Source organism: Manis pentadactyla, chromosome 6, assembly GCF_030020395.1.
Source record: "Manis pentadactyla isolate mManPen7 chromosome 6, mManPen7.hap1, whole genome shotgun sequence".
Lineage (NCBI taxonomy): Eukaryota > Metazoa > Chordata > Mammalia > Pholidota > Manidae > Manis > Manis pentadactyla.
This window is the reverse complement of record NC_080024.1, coordinates 12,557,269-12,572,471: the sequence shown is the minus strand read 5'-3', so window position 1 is coordinate 12,572,471 and position 15,203 is coordinate 12,557,269. Positions and strand designations below refer to the sequence as shown.

Here is a 15,203-nt window from a genome sequence, read left to right as displayed (position 1 = left end):
TAATAGAGTAAGAAGAGAGATCATTCTATTTCCTTTGAAGCAGTTCCCAGAGTATACTGCTCTCTGGCTGTTCATGGGACACATATGTAAACAAATGTGTGTTCAAATATATGGCATTACTATTTTCATAGAAAGTCATTTCCTTCACTTAGCCCTTCGTTGGCCCAGGTTCCCAAAGAACTTGAGCAGGAAGGGAGGATTCTTATGCCTATTCCACATGAGGGGCCCAAATGAGGAGATCTGTTGAAGATCAGAAAACAAATCAAGTGAAAGTTTTACCAGACCCTCTGGTGTCTCTCTTCAAGTCAGACTCACTGTTATCACCCTTTGGGGTGGACATGGGACAAGTATAGCAATATCCTAACATATACGGCCTCTTCACATTGCTGCATGAGTCCCCCAACGGCTAATGAATGCTATTGGCTCCGTGACCCACAGGGGACCCCTGGTACTGCACCCTGGCCTGCCTACTTGCAAGACTCCCTTTGCATAACACTCACTAGTTGATAAAGTGATTCCATAAAAGCAAACATTCTGGTGCTTCCAACCGACAGGAGAGAGAGTAATCCCTATTTAACAAATCCAGAGAAATGCATCAGCACATCCAGTCTTACAGTCCTTTAGTAAGTGACAGACTTGAGACTGACACTGGGCCTTCCGCCGCCAATGTAGAATTTATCACTGAATCACAGTGGTTCCCAGACACTCAGGAGAGCAAAAGGCACCCAGGAGAAACCAAAGTTCCTTTGTACCGAGTTCGGCAGAGGAGCAAATGTACTGTAGAGGTCAACGTTTAAAAAAAAAGGCTTCCTTGTTGGCGGTGCCCGCCTCAATCACCAAAGCAGGGCGAACTTTTCCTTGTGAAGGGCCAGAGAATGCACGTATTTTAGGCTTCGTGGACCACAGATGGTCTCTGTGGAACTGGCTTCTTCCTTCTTTTGTTGTTTTGTTTTACAAAACTTTAAAATTGAGAAAACATTCTTAATTCAGGCCATACAAAAATAAACTGTGAGCAGGATTTGACCCATGCCCCGTAGGTCATCAGAGCATCAAAGGATGACTTGTAATGCAGGTCTCCAGGAAGTAAGTGAGGTTCCCTGGCTCTGAAACATTTATCATATAAGTGCACATCCTTGACTCACAGAGATTTCACCTCCCTGACTTACCACACATCTAGGCCAGCATTATTTTTACTGTCTTTAACCAAAATAAAAGACAAAGACGTGTTTGACTTGCTGTAGACACTAGAAGCTTGCATTTCTGAATTTCAATTTCATGGTTTCTACTATTTCAGAGACACTCCGAAATGCTTGTTGATTTTAAAAATGTTTCTCTTTGAGTTGAGACCCTTGAGTCTGGTATGTGGGAGAGTGGCTCATGTAGCCAGAGAGAAAAAGAGAGAGAGAGGGAGAACAGAAGCCTGCCCGGCAGTTTCCTGTCCTTCTACGTCATCTCTACCCTCCACCATGTGAATGCATAAGTACTCTTTTTGAGGGAAAGGAAATAGGTCTTAAAGTGGAAACCAACTTCTAGGGTTGGTGATGAGTAAATGACATAAGAAATTATAGACTTTTCCCAGAAAATAGCAGATCCATATAAATTAAATTAGACAGTGTCTGAGGCCTTTAACAAAATATGCTATAAAGGAAGTAAGAAAAAATAATTCACAAAAAGGTTTCTGTTAATTCTCCCATCAGAGCAAAAAAATAAAACTGAGTGAGAGATAAATTAGAGCTTTCAAGGAATGTCTCCATTTATTTCCCAATTTATTTCCCAACTCTTTGACTGCATTTAATAGGCCTTTGTAATAGTCTCAGGGGTTAGGATTCATGGATCCCTTGGAAATGTCAAGGGCCTACAATAATTTATTTTGATGTTTATCAAGCCTCTCCACTTTGGGTTACACAGCTAGACTACAGTCAATGCCAGTCCAAAGCTTACATCTCCATGAAGATTCAGAACCTGGGGTGCAGGAATGAGATTCTTTGGTATAATGTTCTGGGTGCCAAAGCCTTCTGAAGGGTACCAACATTCAAACCCTTGTATTTATTGTGTAGCTTTCTCCATTCTTAACTTACTCCTGGATATTTCAATGAAGAGTTAATAGGCAGCTTTATCAACTAAGTTTTTCATATCAGGGTCAATTGCTTAAAAAATTCCAAATGATCAAAGATACTTAGCTTTTAGTCTATAAAAGGGATTGTATGGGGCACCACTGGGGCATAAAGATAATTTAGTTCCTATCTAACTGGGGTTTCCTACCTACCAGTGATAGAAGAAAAATATATGAATAGTAAGGTAAATAAACAAAACTTGAAAGAAATAGCTCAAGATATGGTCAGCTACACATGGACTGACACTGGATTATAAGGAAATTATAAAAGAGAGATCAATTCACTCATCAATCATTTAATTGGTATTTATGTTGTTCCAGGAATTATATCACCTTTGTAGATTGTTTCTTGGAATTTAGACTTGTATATTCAATTTCCTATTTGAAATCTTCACGTATATAGCGAGTGATCAGGTATTTCAGACTTAACATATCTTATATTAAACTTAGATTCTCACCAAATCTTCTTCTCCTGCAGTCTTTTCCATCTGAATAGCAACTCAACAAACAAAAAACAAAACCAAAATGCCATATATTCACCCCTGATTCCTCTTTCTCTCATGCTTTATGTTCAATTTGTAAGCAAAACCCTATTGGTCTTACTTTTGAAATATATCTGAATCCAACCACTTCTCACAAGCTCAACTATCATCCAAGTCTTTTGCTGGGATCATTGCAATAGCTTCCTGATTAATGGTGTCCCTGCTTCAACCCTGGACCCCCTGCACAGATCCCATTACTCCCATGGTCAAGGCCCTCCAAATCAATAAGTTTAGTTAATACAGCACTTACCATGCACCAGGCACTGTTCTAAGCTCTTTGCAAGAATTACCTTGCTGAATTCTCACAATAACCATACATGGTAGGTACTATGACTGTCTGTGTTTTATCAGTGCATAAACAAAGACGCAGGGTGGGCAAATCATTCGTCAAAAGCACACAGCTGACAAGTGGCAGAGACAGACCCAAAGCCTGACCTTCTGCCTCCATGGGCCAGGCTGTTAACTTCCATGCCTGCTCCTGCAGAGGGCTTGCCTCTCACCCCTGGCAAAATCCCCAGCCTGCAAGACGTCCTGCCAGCCTGACATGATCTGTCCCTGTCACCTCAAGGACCTCACCTTCTTCTACCTTCTCCTTGGCTCACTGGGCCACCCTGGCCTCCTCACTGTTCCTCAAACAGTCCAGGCTTCCTCCCATAGGAGGGACCTGCATGCTGGCTAGTCTTTCTGCCTGAGACATTTCCCCACAGAGAGTGGCACAACTCCCTCTCCCACTCACCTCGCCTGGGTCTTTCCTCCGTTGTCACTTTTTCAGTCAGGATGTCCCTGATGCCCCTTATTGAACATCTTACTGATACATCCAGAGATGTTTCTAAGCACTTCATGTACATTTTACTTCATAAGACCCTCATGAAGGCTCTGAGTTGATGGAACTGTTACCCCCATCTCACAGATAAGGAAAAGAGGCACAGAGATGCTAAAGAGCATGCAGAGGGTCACACAGCTGATGAAGTAAGATTCCAACCTGACGCTCTGGCTCCAGAATCTGAAATCTTAGGCGTGTGTGTGTGTGCGTGTGCGTGCACACACACACACACACACACACACACACACACAATCAATATACAGAATTTGGGACTAATGGGTGATAGGGAAGTGGGAGAGAAAAAAAATCAGTTTGTTCAGAAACCTAGAGCCACACTAGAAGACGATTAGCAAGCCTATCAGGTTAAAGAAGGCTAGAAAGTGGAGAGGGTAAGATAAGCAGTTTTCAGTGTGGGTTTTTGAGTGTCATCTCAGGCTGCTCCATCGCTTGGCATGCAGATGCCCAGGCTGCACTCCAGGTCTTCTAAAGGTAGCATCTTTGGGGCCAGGAGCCCAAAATCTTGTATGAATAAGAACCATTAGGTGATTCTGAAACCCATTAAAGTTTTCAAACCACCACCTCGGAAGACAGAGAACAATTTCATTGATTTAAATTTGTACACGAAGTATCACAAACCTAATACAGCATTTCCATAACAACAAGATCTGCAAAATATTATTATTGCCATGAAGTTTTGCAGTTTAGGGGAGGGATCTTTGATGAGTGTGCTCATTGGTGGATTCCATGTATCTAGAACAGTGGGCCAGCAATAAATAGTTGCTAAATGTGTGAATTTTGGAATTACACTAAAGGCAGATGGAAACAACAACAAAAAAGCAGGTATGTCACTTTTGGGTGGAAAAGCTCCAACCTAACATCATCAAGTGAAGACACAGCTAGCTTAAAAACAGCACATTCTTCTAGTATTTTCTTTCATGAAGTACAAAGGTAATAGCAATAACAATTCATTTCAAACACACTGTGGGATAAAATAATTGGAAAAAAAAGAGGAATCTTTCAAGAAGCACAAGTATTCTCTATGACCATATTTTACTCTGAGGAGTCCAAGATTTCCATCAGATGTCTCACAAAAATTCAGTTTTACCAGTGGTATCATTACTTCCTTAAAAGTGTGAATAGAGTGGAGAGTATACTAGCTTTGGCAATCATTGACCTAAGTGTGACTAGAGGCTCTGGCATTTAGCAGCTGTGTGGTTTAGCAGCAAATAAAAGATACACAATCTTTTTGAAGCCCTGTTTTCTTCATCAGTAAATTCATTAGCACCTTGTTTAATGTCAATGAAAGTATTGTATACATTAAAAGAGTTTTAATTTTCTATTTTATTCATTTATTATTAAAGTTATGTATGTTTATTAAATATTGTTTAACTTTTGCTGTATACATTAAAAGGATCTTTGAAAAAATAAGGTTACTTTCAAATTTTAAAATTTCACCCTTCAAAATTTTACTGTCTAATTAGTAAAATTAAAAAACAAATGAGAAATGATTGAGATGTCACAAGCAATATACATAACCAATAGAATATGTTAATGTTATTAACGAGTTACACTTGGTAAACAAACATCTCAAATCCTTTTAAATGTAACTTGTGAAAACTTACGGGAATAACTAGTGTAAATTATAACAACGTAGTGTTTCCTCCTAGAGAAAAATCATATAATAGCCCAATAGTTCAAGAACAGTATTGCCTTTTGAAAATCAAATATTGATCTGTTGAAGACACTGACACAGAATGTTAGAGCTTAGTATTCTGTCACTCAGAGTTTAAGCCAAATGACTTTCATTTAAAAACTTTTAGTGTAACAGGTAGTTTGTTCATTCATTATTTACTACATCCTTGATAGCTGAACATTGAAATATAAGAGAAAAAAGTCGATTGTGCTGAAGCCACCCGGACTTCAATGCCTGCCCAGTTTTGGAAACTTTAGCATACCACCTCTATCCTAACGTGGGATTTCAGTGACTAAGCAGAACTCTCCCTGAACCTACAGTCAGGAAAGACTCTACCCTCCACTTTATTCTTGCTGGTCAAACAGATGCACAAAGAAAGAATTACAATGCTTATCTTAGTCAAGGCACAGACGTGAACGTAATTTGACAAGTGGCAAGAAACTGTTTTCTGATTAGAACACCATGCATTCCACAATATTCTCAAAACTTTTGTCTGATTTTATGCCTAAGTTAAGCAATTTGGAAAGGCATGGCTACTGCAGTTAGAAATAAAAGCCCCAAATACCGTGAGGTTAAGAATCTAACTCTCAACATCTACACAACTTAACTGGTTACATGTGATATAAAAATATCTATTTGGGGCTTTTCTTTCAAATTAGAGTTATAAAACAAAATCCAGTTCATTGAATCAAACTCCAAAATGTTCTCTTTTTCTCTCCACAGAAGTTAATAACAATATGCAAATTATTAGGCAGAAGAGAATTTCTAATAAACCAATAGACCGCACACTTTCATGACAGGTCTAAGAGAAGAAAAAAAATCAGCTCTCTGAATGACAGAAATAGTTTTGAAAGATTTCCCCCAAACGTAAAGCACAGTAGCAAACTCTAGGGCACACATTTCTTTATCTAAAGCCAAACAGCTGAAACCCTAAATCTCAACTTCATTTCTATAAACACAGTTCATTCAACTAAGGCTGCTTTGCCACAGACACCATACCATTATGATGAGGGTTCTGGGTCTACTCATTCCATCGTCACTTTCCAGAGGCAAAATTTCATGGGATGGTTCCTCCTGGCGTCGACTGCAAATGTGTGGACAGCTCCTCTGGACCACAGAACGAAATGCCTGAAGCAGAACAATGCTGGCAGTGCAGCCCATCGCTGCATCCTGGGGCCTACAAAATAACTTCTGTGTGGATGCTATGTTTGAAAAACAGTGGCTCCTTGTCCCTGCAAACAGCCTACATTGCAGCTGCAGCCAGCTCACTCTCCAATCACTTCCTTGGGCTCTGATCATCTGATCGCCGCCAAATAGCTTGGATGCAGAGATGGGAAAGATTTGATCCACTGAAGCTGAACACACTCAGGAATATCAGAGCATTTTGCCGAGACGGTATTTCTCAATTCATTTCAAGAGCATGTTTCCTGTTCATTACAATGACTGTCGTCTAGTTTCAGAGGTCTGAATAAACATATCTTTCCCATTTAGACACTCAAAGAAATCACTTTTTCAAACTGAACAACTGAAAATCTGATTTCACACCACACATTTTTTCCAAGGCAAATGACTGTCATAGAAAGAGTGAAATGGATTGCTTTTCTTTTTTTTTAAACCTAAATGCTTCTGGAAGGAAATTTTGCTAGATGCCTCACTTAGTGAGTGGAGTTTTACTTTTCATAGCTCGTGAGCTCCAGAAATGAAATGGGCTCATAGGAATAGTTGAGTCCGCTAAATCCAAATGATTTAACAAAAGTATGCATGCGTTAACCAAACCCATGTGAGCGACGCCAGTGTTCCCCTGTGATTTCCTTTCAATAGTATGCTTGTTCTGTTCCCACACATGCGGTTCTGCAGCCTAATACATTTTTATGTTTACATAGGCGACTTGCAGGGCTGAAAATATCTCCATTACGGAGGTTACTCAGCGAGCTCTGCCAAGCTGACCTCTTAGAAAAAGCAGCTGTAAAGCATTTTCACAGCCTATCAATGAGAATTCAAGGCTTCGGGAAGGACTTAAAGGTTTTGGTAGTTAAGAGTCTAGTATTCCCTGACTCCTGTGAGACTAGTCACTTAGGAGAGAACCAAAGAGAGGCTTAGAAATCACATGACCTGCTTGGACAGGCTTCAAGATCTAATGGTATACTGTAAGAGAATAGGACAGCAGGGGATGCTCGTACTAAAAATATCTCAGGGAAAATGGCTTTTGCTTACAAATGAGGAAAGTAAGAAATCCCCAGTAGGATTTTCAATGTCAGGATCTTTCTGTCAAGCTGATCCTTCCAGTGTAACTCTGAGACTCCAAGTAAAAATGTTTTCTCTGGTTTCTGGGCTCCTCAGTTTTGGGAGGGGCTGGTGGTGCCACAGGAAGTGTGCAGAAGGTTTGTTTTGCTATGAGGTGTGGCCGCTCCATCCCAGTAAAGTTGCTTTCACAGAAGCATCTAGCTGAATGCTCAATTAGGCATTATTTGCTCAGTAATCTGTCACAACACAACATTATTTAACTGGTATGTTTGCCAGAGAAGTAAAACATTTTTTTTTTTTCTTTTAAGAGGTCCTGGCTGCCAGTTGGTTTTCATCTCCCTCTGTTTTGAGCAAACATATTTTAGTGCCGCTGGAAAAAGAAGAAAAAAATGCTAATCATGCTGGCAAGTACCCCAACTCCCTCTGGACCTTTGTCAGAGTGCCCAGTGCTAATCTAAACCATTTTTTACTCCAAACAACTAGGGCATTTACTGAAGAGAGGGTACAACTTGCCTCTCTGGCTTGTGTATATTGAATACGTGGATACACAGATATAAATGATGCCCACCAGAGACAAAGCATAGAGTGGGCTTCCATGCTTATGAATGTGTCTTTTCAAATATGATTGCTCCTGCGGTCTCCCTAAGTCAGTGCCTGCCCCTGCCCACCCCTTCCCCCATGGGAGAGCACCCTTCAATCATTCCCTTAGGTTTTGGTTATCCGCTCATGACCAAATAGGTCAAATGCAGTCAGGCACTGACTGACTAGAGATGCCTAAACACTCCATCAGCTCCAGCCAGCCCTGGAATGGGATCCATTAGCTGTGCCCCATGGGCTTGGCAGGAAGGAGGCAGTTCGCATCCCAAACTCCCTGTCTAGCCTCCTCTCTCTAACTCTGGCTAACCTCTAGAGCGGCTCTGGAGTCAGATGTTTTGGCAAATGCCAAAGTCTTTGGGGGAAACAAATGAGAAGCTTTTTAGCTATTAGAGTCCTGTTTCTATCGATCCCTCCTCGCCTCAGAGGAATTCATCCTTATCGATGCACTGCTGTGGGACTCTCAACATGCTCTCTCACTTTCTCTTTCAACTTCCCTCATCAAGGAAAGGGAACCTCCAAGAATTAGTTTCTTGGGAATTCAATACACACTAGAGTCACCCAATGGACAGAGGCCAAAAGAATGAAAACAGGAATAAGAGTCCAACATTTTCATACAGTCCAACATTTTCTTCTGAAAAATTTCAACCATGCAGCAGTGTTGCAAGAAAGGGTTGGGTTTTGAGCTCTAAGTTTTACATAGTAAATTAAGCTGGGGGTGGAGTAGGGTGGGAGAAGAGACAAGGCCTTTTTTCCCCTCATATTTAGCATCCATGTTTTTACACAGGAAAGAGGTATGAACTCTCCGCAGGTGTCTGCTACTTCTATTTGAAGTGTTAAAACGATGAATCACTAATTTGGCCTTCAAGCATCCAGGGTGCTTGACCTTACTAACTGATAACTTCTGGAGACTCCTTTGTTCTTGTCTGCCTCTGTTCCCTAGCTGAGTCTTATTTCAAGATGCATTAAGATATTTATTAAGTGTAAACTGTTAGAAGCAAGATTTTAAACTTATTGTTGTAGATAAGGAAATAATGCCATGAACACTCGTAAGACTAAAGTTTCCAAAGAAGTAGTGAGAACTAGATTTCATTCTGGGTTACTAAATGCATACCCATATATGTACAGGTAAACACATACACACACATATATATATATATCTACACACATACATAACATTATTCATGTACACACATAAATATCGTGTTACTTCATATATATGTTCATTCATTCAGCACTTAGGAATCTTAAATGCATGTACAGTGAAAAACTTTCTTGCTTCAAAACAGGGATGGCCATGTCATGGAGGCATAAAGCCACCTCACTGCAGACAGGAAATGGGAAGAGTGGAGGGAGATAACTAAGTTAAGGTATACCTGGGAGGATGTTAAATGTGGGGGAAAAGTAAGGCATTTCAGAGAGTAAACGGGAGGATAAAGAGAAAGAAAGGAAAGAGGAGTGAGAAAGGAATAGATATAAAACATCTCCCAAGTATCTCTGAATACTGGGTTCCTTCTGCTTTCAGCTGCTCATCTCTTTTCAAGTCCTAACAAATGAATTTAGCTTTTAGAACTGTTTCCTAAAATGTTTTGGACTAAATATCATTTGATTCCAGATGTTGATTTTTCTGCCATTGGAATAATACATCCGAAGATCTTTTGGCAATGGGAGAGGTAAATCCATATTTAATTTAAAAAAAAATGCTTGTTTGAAAGTGTCAGACTCTCTCAGTTTTGTTAAATTATTCAGGAGCTGTACGTGTAAAGGTGTCTTGAGATGCGGGCGGTGTTGAATTGGACTGTGTGGGCACAGTGACAGGCCTGCTTGGAGGGAGTGAGGTTTTCCTGCCATCTTCATTTGTCGAGTGTGCTGAAAGCTACTGCTATGTTATTCTGCGAAAACAAACATAAGTTCAGATGAAAATACTTTGATTTAAGAATGAAGTACAACAAGATCAGCCTTACTTGCTTCTTGGGTACCCCGATACTGCATAGCTTCATCTCATTGTGTAACATGCTATGGGTTGCTGGTTATTACTTCAAGAGGTTAACAGGGCCATGATTAGAACTTACTTATGAACAGAAATGTCTGGTTGAGATTTTGAGAGTGGAGGACCTTGCCTGGGACACCATATACCCACAATGAAGTCTCAAGGGAAAGGTTCTCAGCTGCCCAGGTTAAATTACCCCTACGGCTTTCCCTGCATCAGACACAAAACTCCAGGAGCCCAGGGGACCCTGCTTTTCATTGCACTTGCGTGCTGTGTGGCCCAGGGCAAGGGAACATGGTTCCCACCACAACTGGAGTCTGTGTGCCCTGACTGCTACTAGCTCACGAGGGTGGACGAAGTATGTTTATTTTCTTCCCTCCTTCCCAAAGGCCAAGCACCATGACACTGAAGCAGTGTGGAGGGAATATATCGATTATAGAGAGAGAGAAAGGGTGTGGGGGTAGGGGCTCTTTTCAGCAGATGAGAGTTTTCTGAAACTATTTCTGAAAGATGAAAGGTGGATGGGATCATACTGATCAATAACCAAAAATAAAGCATCAGCAACAACTTACAGAGCAGTAGGATCCCATGGAAACAGGAGCTGCTGCTCTCCACAGGGCCCAAGAAGGGCTCTGGGCTCGGGGAATGCAGGCATCGGATGTGAGAAGGGAATTCATCTGCACCCCCGTTCACGCACCCCAGCCCCGACAGAGCACTCGAGCACCTGACCACAGGCCCTGAAGGAGGGCAAACCCTTCCAGAACACCCAGCATCGGTGTCAGAACCTCCAAGCATCCCCCCTTCTCTCGGCGTAGGTCTGTGGAGGTGCGGTGTGTCTGGGGCCAGCCTGCTGGGCTCTAACGACAGGAAACAAAGGCTGTAATTGGCACACCTGTCAACGTCAGAGCTCATGGTTCAGGTGACAGTCTGACCGTCTGAAGAAAGGCAGCCTACACGCCCTTCTTCTCCCTGCCCCCGACCAGAAGGTAGAGTGCTCTGCCTACCCTAAGTAGCTCCCCCCTTACATTTGGTTTAATTTATAGAGAAACTGGACATGTACTGAGCAACACGGTCCATATTTACCTATTTACCTTGTGGAAGGCAGCCTGGTGGAAGAGCAGCCAGAGAGAGAGCAGCAGAAAGGCTCACATAGTGAGATCTGGAGTCCGACGGACTCCTGCTCCCATCAAGGCTCTGCCACATATAAGCTGTGTGGTCTGAATCAAGTCACTTAACCTCTCTGAGCCTCCATAGTATCTCCTGGAAAATGGAGACAATCCCTCACACTTGTCAGGATATTGGTGAGTGGAGAGTAACTGAAAGATCAATAGAGAACCTGCCCCATAGTAATCAATGAAGGGGACAAGGGTGATGCTGCACTGCTAATGGCAGTGATGGAAGCTGGGTCTCCTCTCAGCCTCCAGGTCAGCTCAAATGGGACCCTGCCCTGGAGAAGCCGCCCCCGACAGGCCTTGCCTCACTGCCCTGGACCTCAGTCCTTATTATACATCCTGTGGGTTTCCTTCCAAACACACGTAGGGGCCAAAACTAGGCCACCCCAAAATGTGCCACTTACACAGGCAGGTTATTTTGGGCTCAAAACAGTGAAGACCCAGAAGATTCAGGAAGAAGCACTGGCCATTCCCCTAAATGCCTAAAAAGAACTTAGATGGAGGACCTGCTCCAGGAAGAGAGCTATGGCCATATATAACCACATTATAGTATGAAGGAGGGATGGTAGACGGGGAGGAATGTGGCTCCATCTGTTAAAATTCCTTCCGTCCTGTTGTTTCTGGGTGGCCCAGCAAGCATTTGTTTACTCTTTCATATTCCTGTGAATTGCTTTCCTTCCTTTTGAAGTCCTGGTCCCAACCCCCTTCTCCTTAATTCAGGATAATATATGTACCTCATTTTTCGTGACTGTCTTTGGACTCTCATGTCCACGGGGATTCCCCGTACGTAACTAAATTTTATTTTCTCCTGTGAATCTGTCTCATGTCAATTTAATTCTTAGGGCCACTAGAAGAATCCTTTAAGGTAGAGGAAAATTCCTCCTCCTCAAGACACATAAGCTGAAATTGTATTCTGATGGATTTAATTTTTAAGTGATGTTGTTCTTTCTCTATAAAAGCTGGGCTATGCTTACTTGGTTCCCTATATGCCTCCTGCTCACCACATAGTGAATAATAATAATAATAATGGTGATAATGTTTTATTATTTGTATAATAAAACCAGCCCTTCCATAGCACTTACTATGTACCAGGCATCATTCTAATTAATACTTACCCATACTGATTCATGGACACTTCACTCTACAAGGTGGTGCTCAGATCATCTCCATCTTACAGTCGAGGAAACTGAGGCAGAGAAGTTCAGTGACTTGCTCATAGAACCACAGCAAATCAGCGGTGGCAGAGCTAGAGTTTGAAACTGGCTCCAGAGTCTGAGCTTTTCACCAATTCCCAAGGTCAGATCTGTGCCAAGTAAACCTTGCATCTTCCACAGGTGGATTTATACCAGAAAAATCTTTGGCATCCAGCAAAGTGGAGTGAGGCATCCCTGGAAAATCCCCGTTGAGAGTTGGTATGTCCCTCGTAGGCAAATTTGTGATGTTTCCTTGGATGACAGTGTCAAAAGGTCCTGAGCTATCATAGCAGATTGTGTTGGGGTGATCATTTAAATAGCATTTCCATGGGAATTTAAAACATTTAAAAATATATGTAATAAATTTGATGATAAGAGAACTTTAAAAAATATATGTATTTTTTACTGTGTGAAATACTTATTGGCAAAAATGACTCATTTACCCAAAGTAGCTGTTAAAGCACATGGTCAGAACTCGGAAGCATGACGACTCCCTTTGCGACTCCTTCATCCAGAGGCTCAGCAACTGTTCCCAAGGGAAACTGACCCCAAGGAGGGGAACCCTCATAGATTAAAGGAAACAGGGGAGTTAGCCCCACGCAGTGTACAGCCAGGTCATGACTTGGCCATTGTCCAGAGCAGGCATTAGTGAGAATATTTTTCCTTGTCTATTTCCAGATGGGTAACTCTCTCAGGTGTATTAACTCAATTAAATGGCTAGGAGGGAGTTAACCAGGGCTTTTTAAGCTAAAAAATGGAAAACACAACCCAGTGAAGTGACCCAGAGGCCCACTTGTCCTTTATCAACTGGGCACCTCTGCCTCTCTTGTTGCACTTCTACTCTAGACCTTGGGACACGAGTGTATTTTAATAGTAACCCATGACCTCTTTTCTCCACATCTGTGATCTGCCGAGTTCTCTGCTTTCAGTTTCTCTCTCTCTTCATTTTCACTTAATTAGAGTGGCTTCCTCTTTGCAGGCATCTTTCCCACTTGCTGACATTTATTGAGTTGTACAATTAATCATTTTGGAAACAAGCACACTACAAAACAAGTCTTTCACTTCAAAAACCCAGGTGCTGTTGCCAAGCTCTCCTTCATCTTCGCTTTCCCACCTTGAGCACTGGTGCAGCCCAAGCATAGAGCACTCTTTGGTCGGTACATTTAGATGCATCTGAAAATGACCCTTCATTGCTCTCCAAGGCAGCTTCCTCATCAGCAGCTTCCTGCAGAATGCACGGATCACTTAGATGTTCCATTAACGTCATACCTAACATCTCTCAGGCTTCTCAGTCTGACTGAACTCTTCTCAGGTCAGAATAAATCATTCCTATTCTTACTAGAAGGTGGTAAGTGTAGTAGTTAGGCAAAGGCTCAGGAAGCAGACTGCCAAATTTAAATCCCTGTTGAGACACTTACTACCTTCGTGAGTTGAAGCAAAATTTTTAAGCCTGTTTCCTCACCTGTTAAGAGGATGAGTACCTATGAGAATCTTATAGCCCTGTTAGCGCTTGGCACACAGTACCAGACACATGGTCAATATACAATACGTAGTACTTATTACCAGGAAAGAGAAGATCTAAGGGTTTTCAGACATGGCTTGGTTATTTTCCCGCCTCCTGCACAAATGTATTTTTTTAAATCTCTAGACTCTTCCTTGCTCAGGGACACACAAGTTTCCCTGGGTGATGAGGAATGGGGGTGCTGGGCATGTTCCTCTGTGCTTTGAAGTTAGCAACCAGAGTAATATGAGACATTTCCATAACCTCTCTCCTGTCCTCTTCTATGAGTAAACACATTTGAAACAATGTAATAACTTTGTTACCTGAGGTCACTCATTTTGCAACCTCAACTATTCTCATCACAGCCAAGTCCTGGGCAGCCAGAAAGAGATACACCAGATGCAGCAATCTATGAAGCTTATGGAATGGCTCAGAGAAGGGGTCTTCATACCTTCACCATTTATAGCCACCTCAGGCAGGATTCTAAAGAGCTTGCTAACCTCAGCTTGCAATGGCTTTTGATCAGAAGCAAAATAATTCCCACCTGCCCTGGCTGGTGGGCATAGGGCATAGCTGATTAGAACTGGAAGGGAGTCTCTGGTGTAGGCAGGAGTGCTGACCGCCGTCTGACTTCTCAAGAGGGTTGTGGTGGGCCCAACCACGGAGGCAGCCCACCACGACTCAGCCACCAGGTGGGGTTTGGGTCTGAGGCACTGGGGCAGAAACAAAGGTTCACTATTGTAGCCTGGTACCTAGGGAGTGATTCCAAGCAATGAACATGAGCTTTAGAGTTGAAGAGATGCCAAAGTTGAAATTGTCTGAGCCTTATTTTCTTCACTTGTACAATGGAACCAAGATGACCTCTTTTGTAGAGATATTAGAAAAGAAAGACACTAGGTATGAAATATTGGCATAAGTGGTAAATGTGGTCATTCTTTTATCACTATTACTAATACAACTATTATGTTTATTATCATTGCTTTTCTAAGAAAGTGCCAAAGAGGGTAAGAGTCTTTAGGTCCAGGCTCAAAGCTAATAGAGTCACATGTAAGCAGTAACTCAAACAAAAGAGAAAGCCTTGATATTAGAATGAAATAAATGGCAAGGTCAAGGGTGAGATGAGACAGAGGTGTCACTGGGCTCCTCTCCACCAGCCAGCCACTCCAGGACACATGCCTGGGCTGGACTAGCTTAAAGGCCAGAGCCCCTCAGTTAGAAGGGAGAGACAGTGACCATCTGACAAAAAGAAAATCAATAACCACAGTTTCTGGAACTAATCTCTGCTGGGGGCCAGAAACACCATAAAGGACATAAATGGCACAGTTTTCAAGCCCAGCA

At 42.1% G+C, this 15,203-nt stretch overlaps 1 protein-coding gene across 1 annotated transcript in view; it reads right to left on the bottom strand.

The window, feature by feature from the left end:
• The window catches only part of DOCK10 (dedicator of cytokinesis 10), a 183,917-nt gene extending 177,439 nt beyond the window's left edge, over nucleotides 1–6,478 (bottom strand). Inside the window, exon 1 of the mRNA XM_036913661.2 lies at nucleotides 6,171–6,478. Coding sequence (XP_036769556.2) covers nucleotides 6,171–6,470 — 300 coding nt within the window. The 5' untranslated portion in view covers nucleotides 6,471–6,478. The remainder of the gene's footprint in view (nucleotides 1–6,170) is intronic.
• Nucleotides 6,479–15,203: the final 8,725 nt, after the last annotated feature.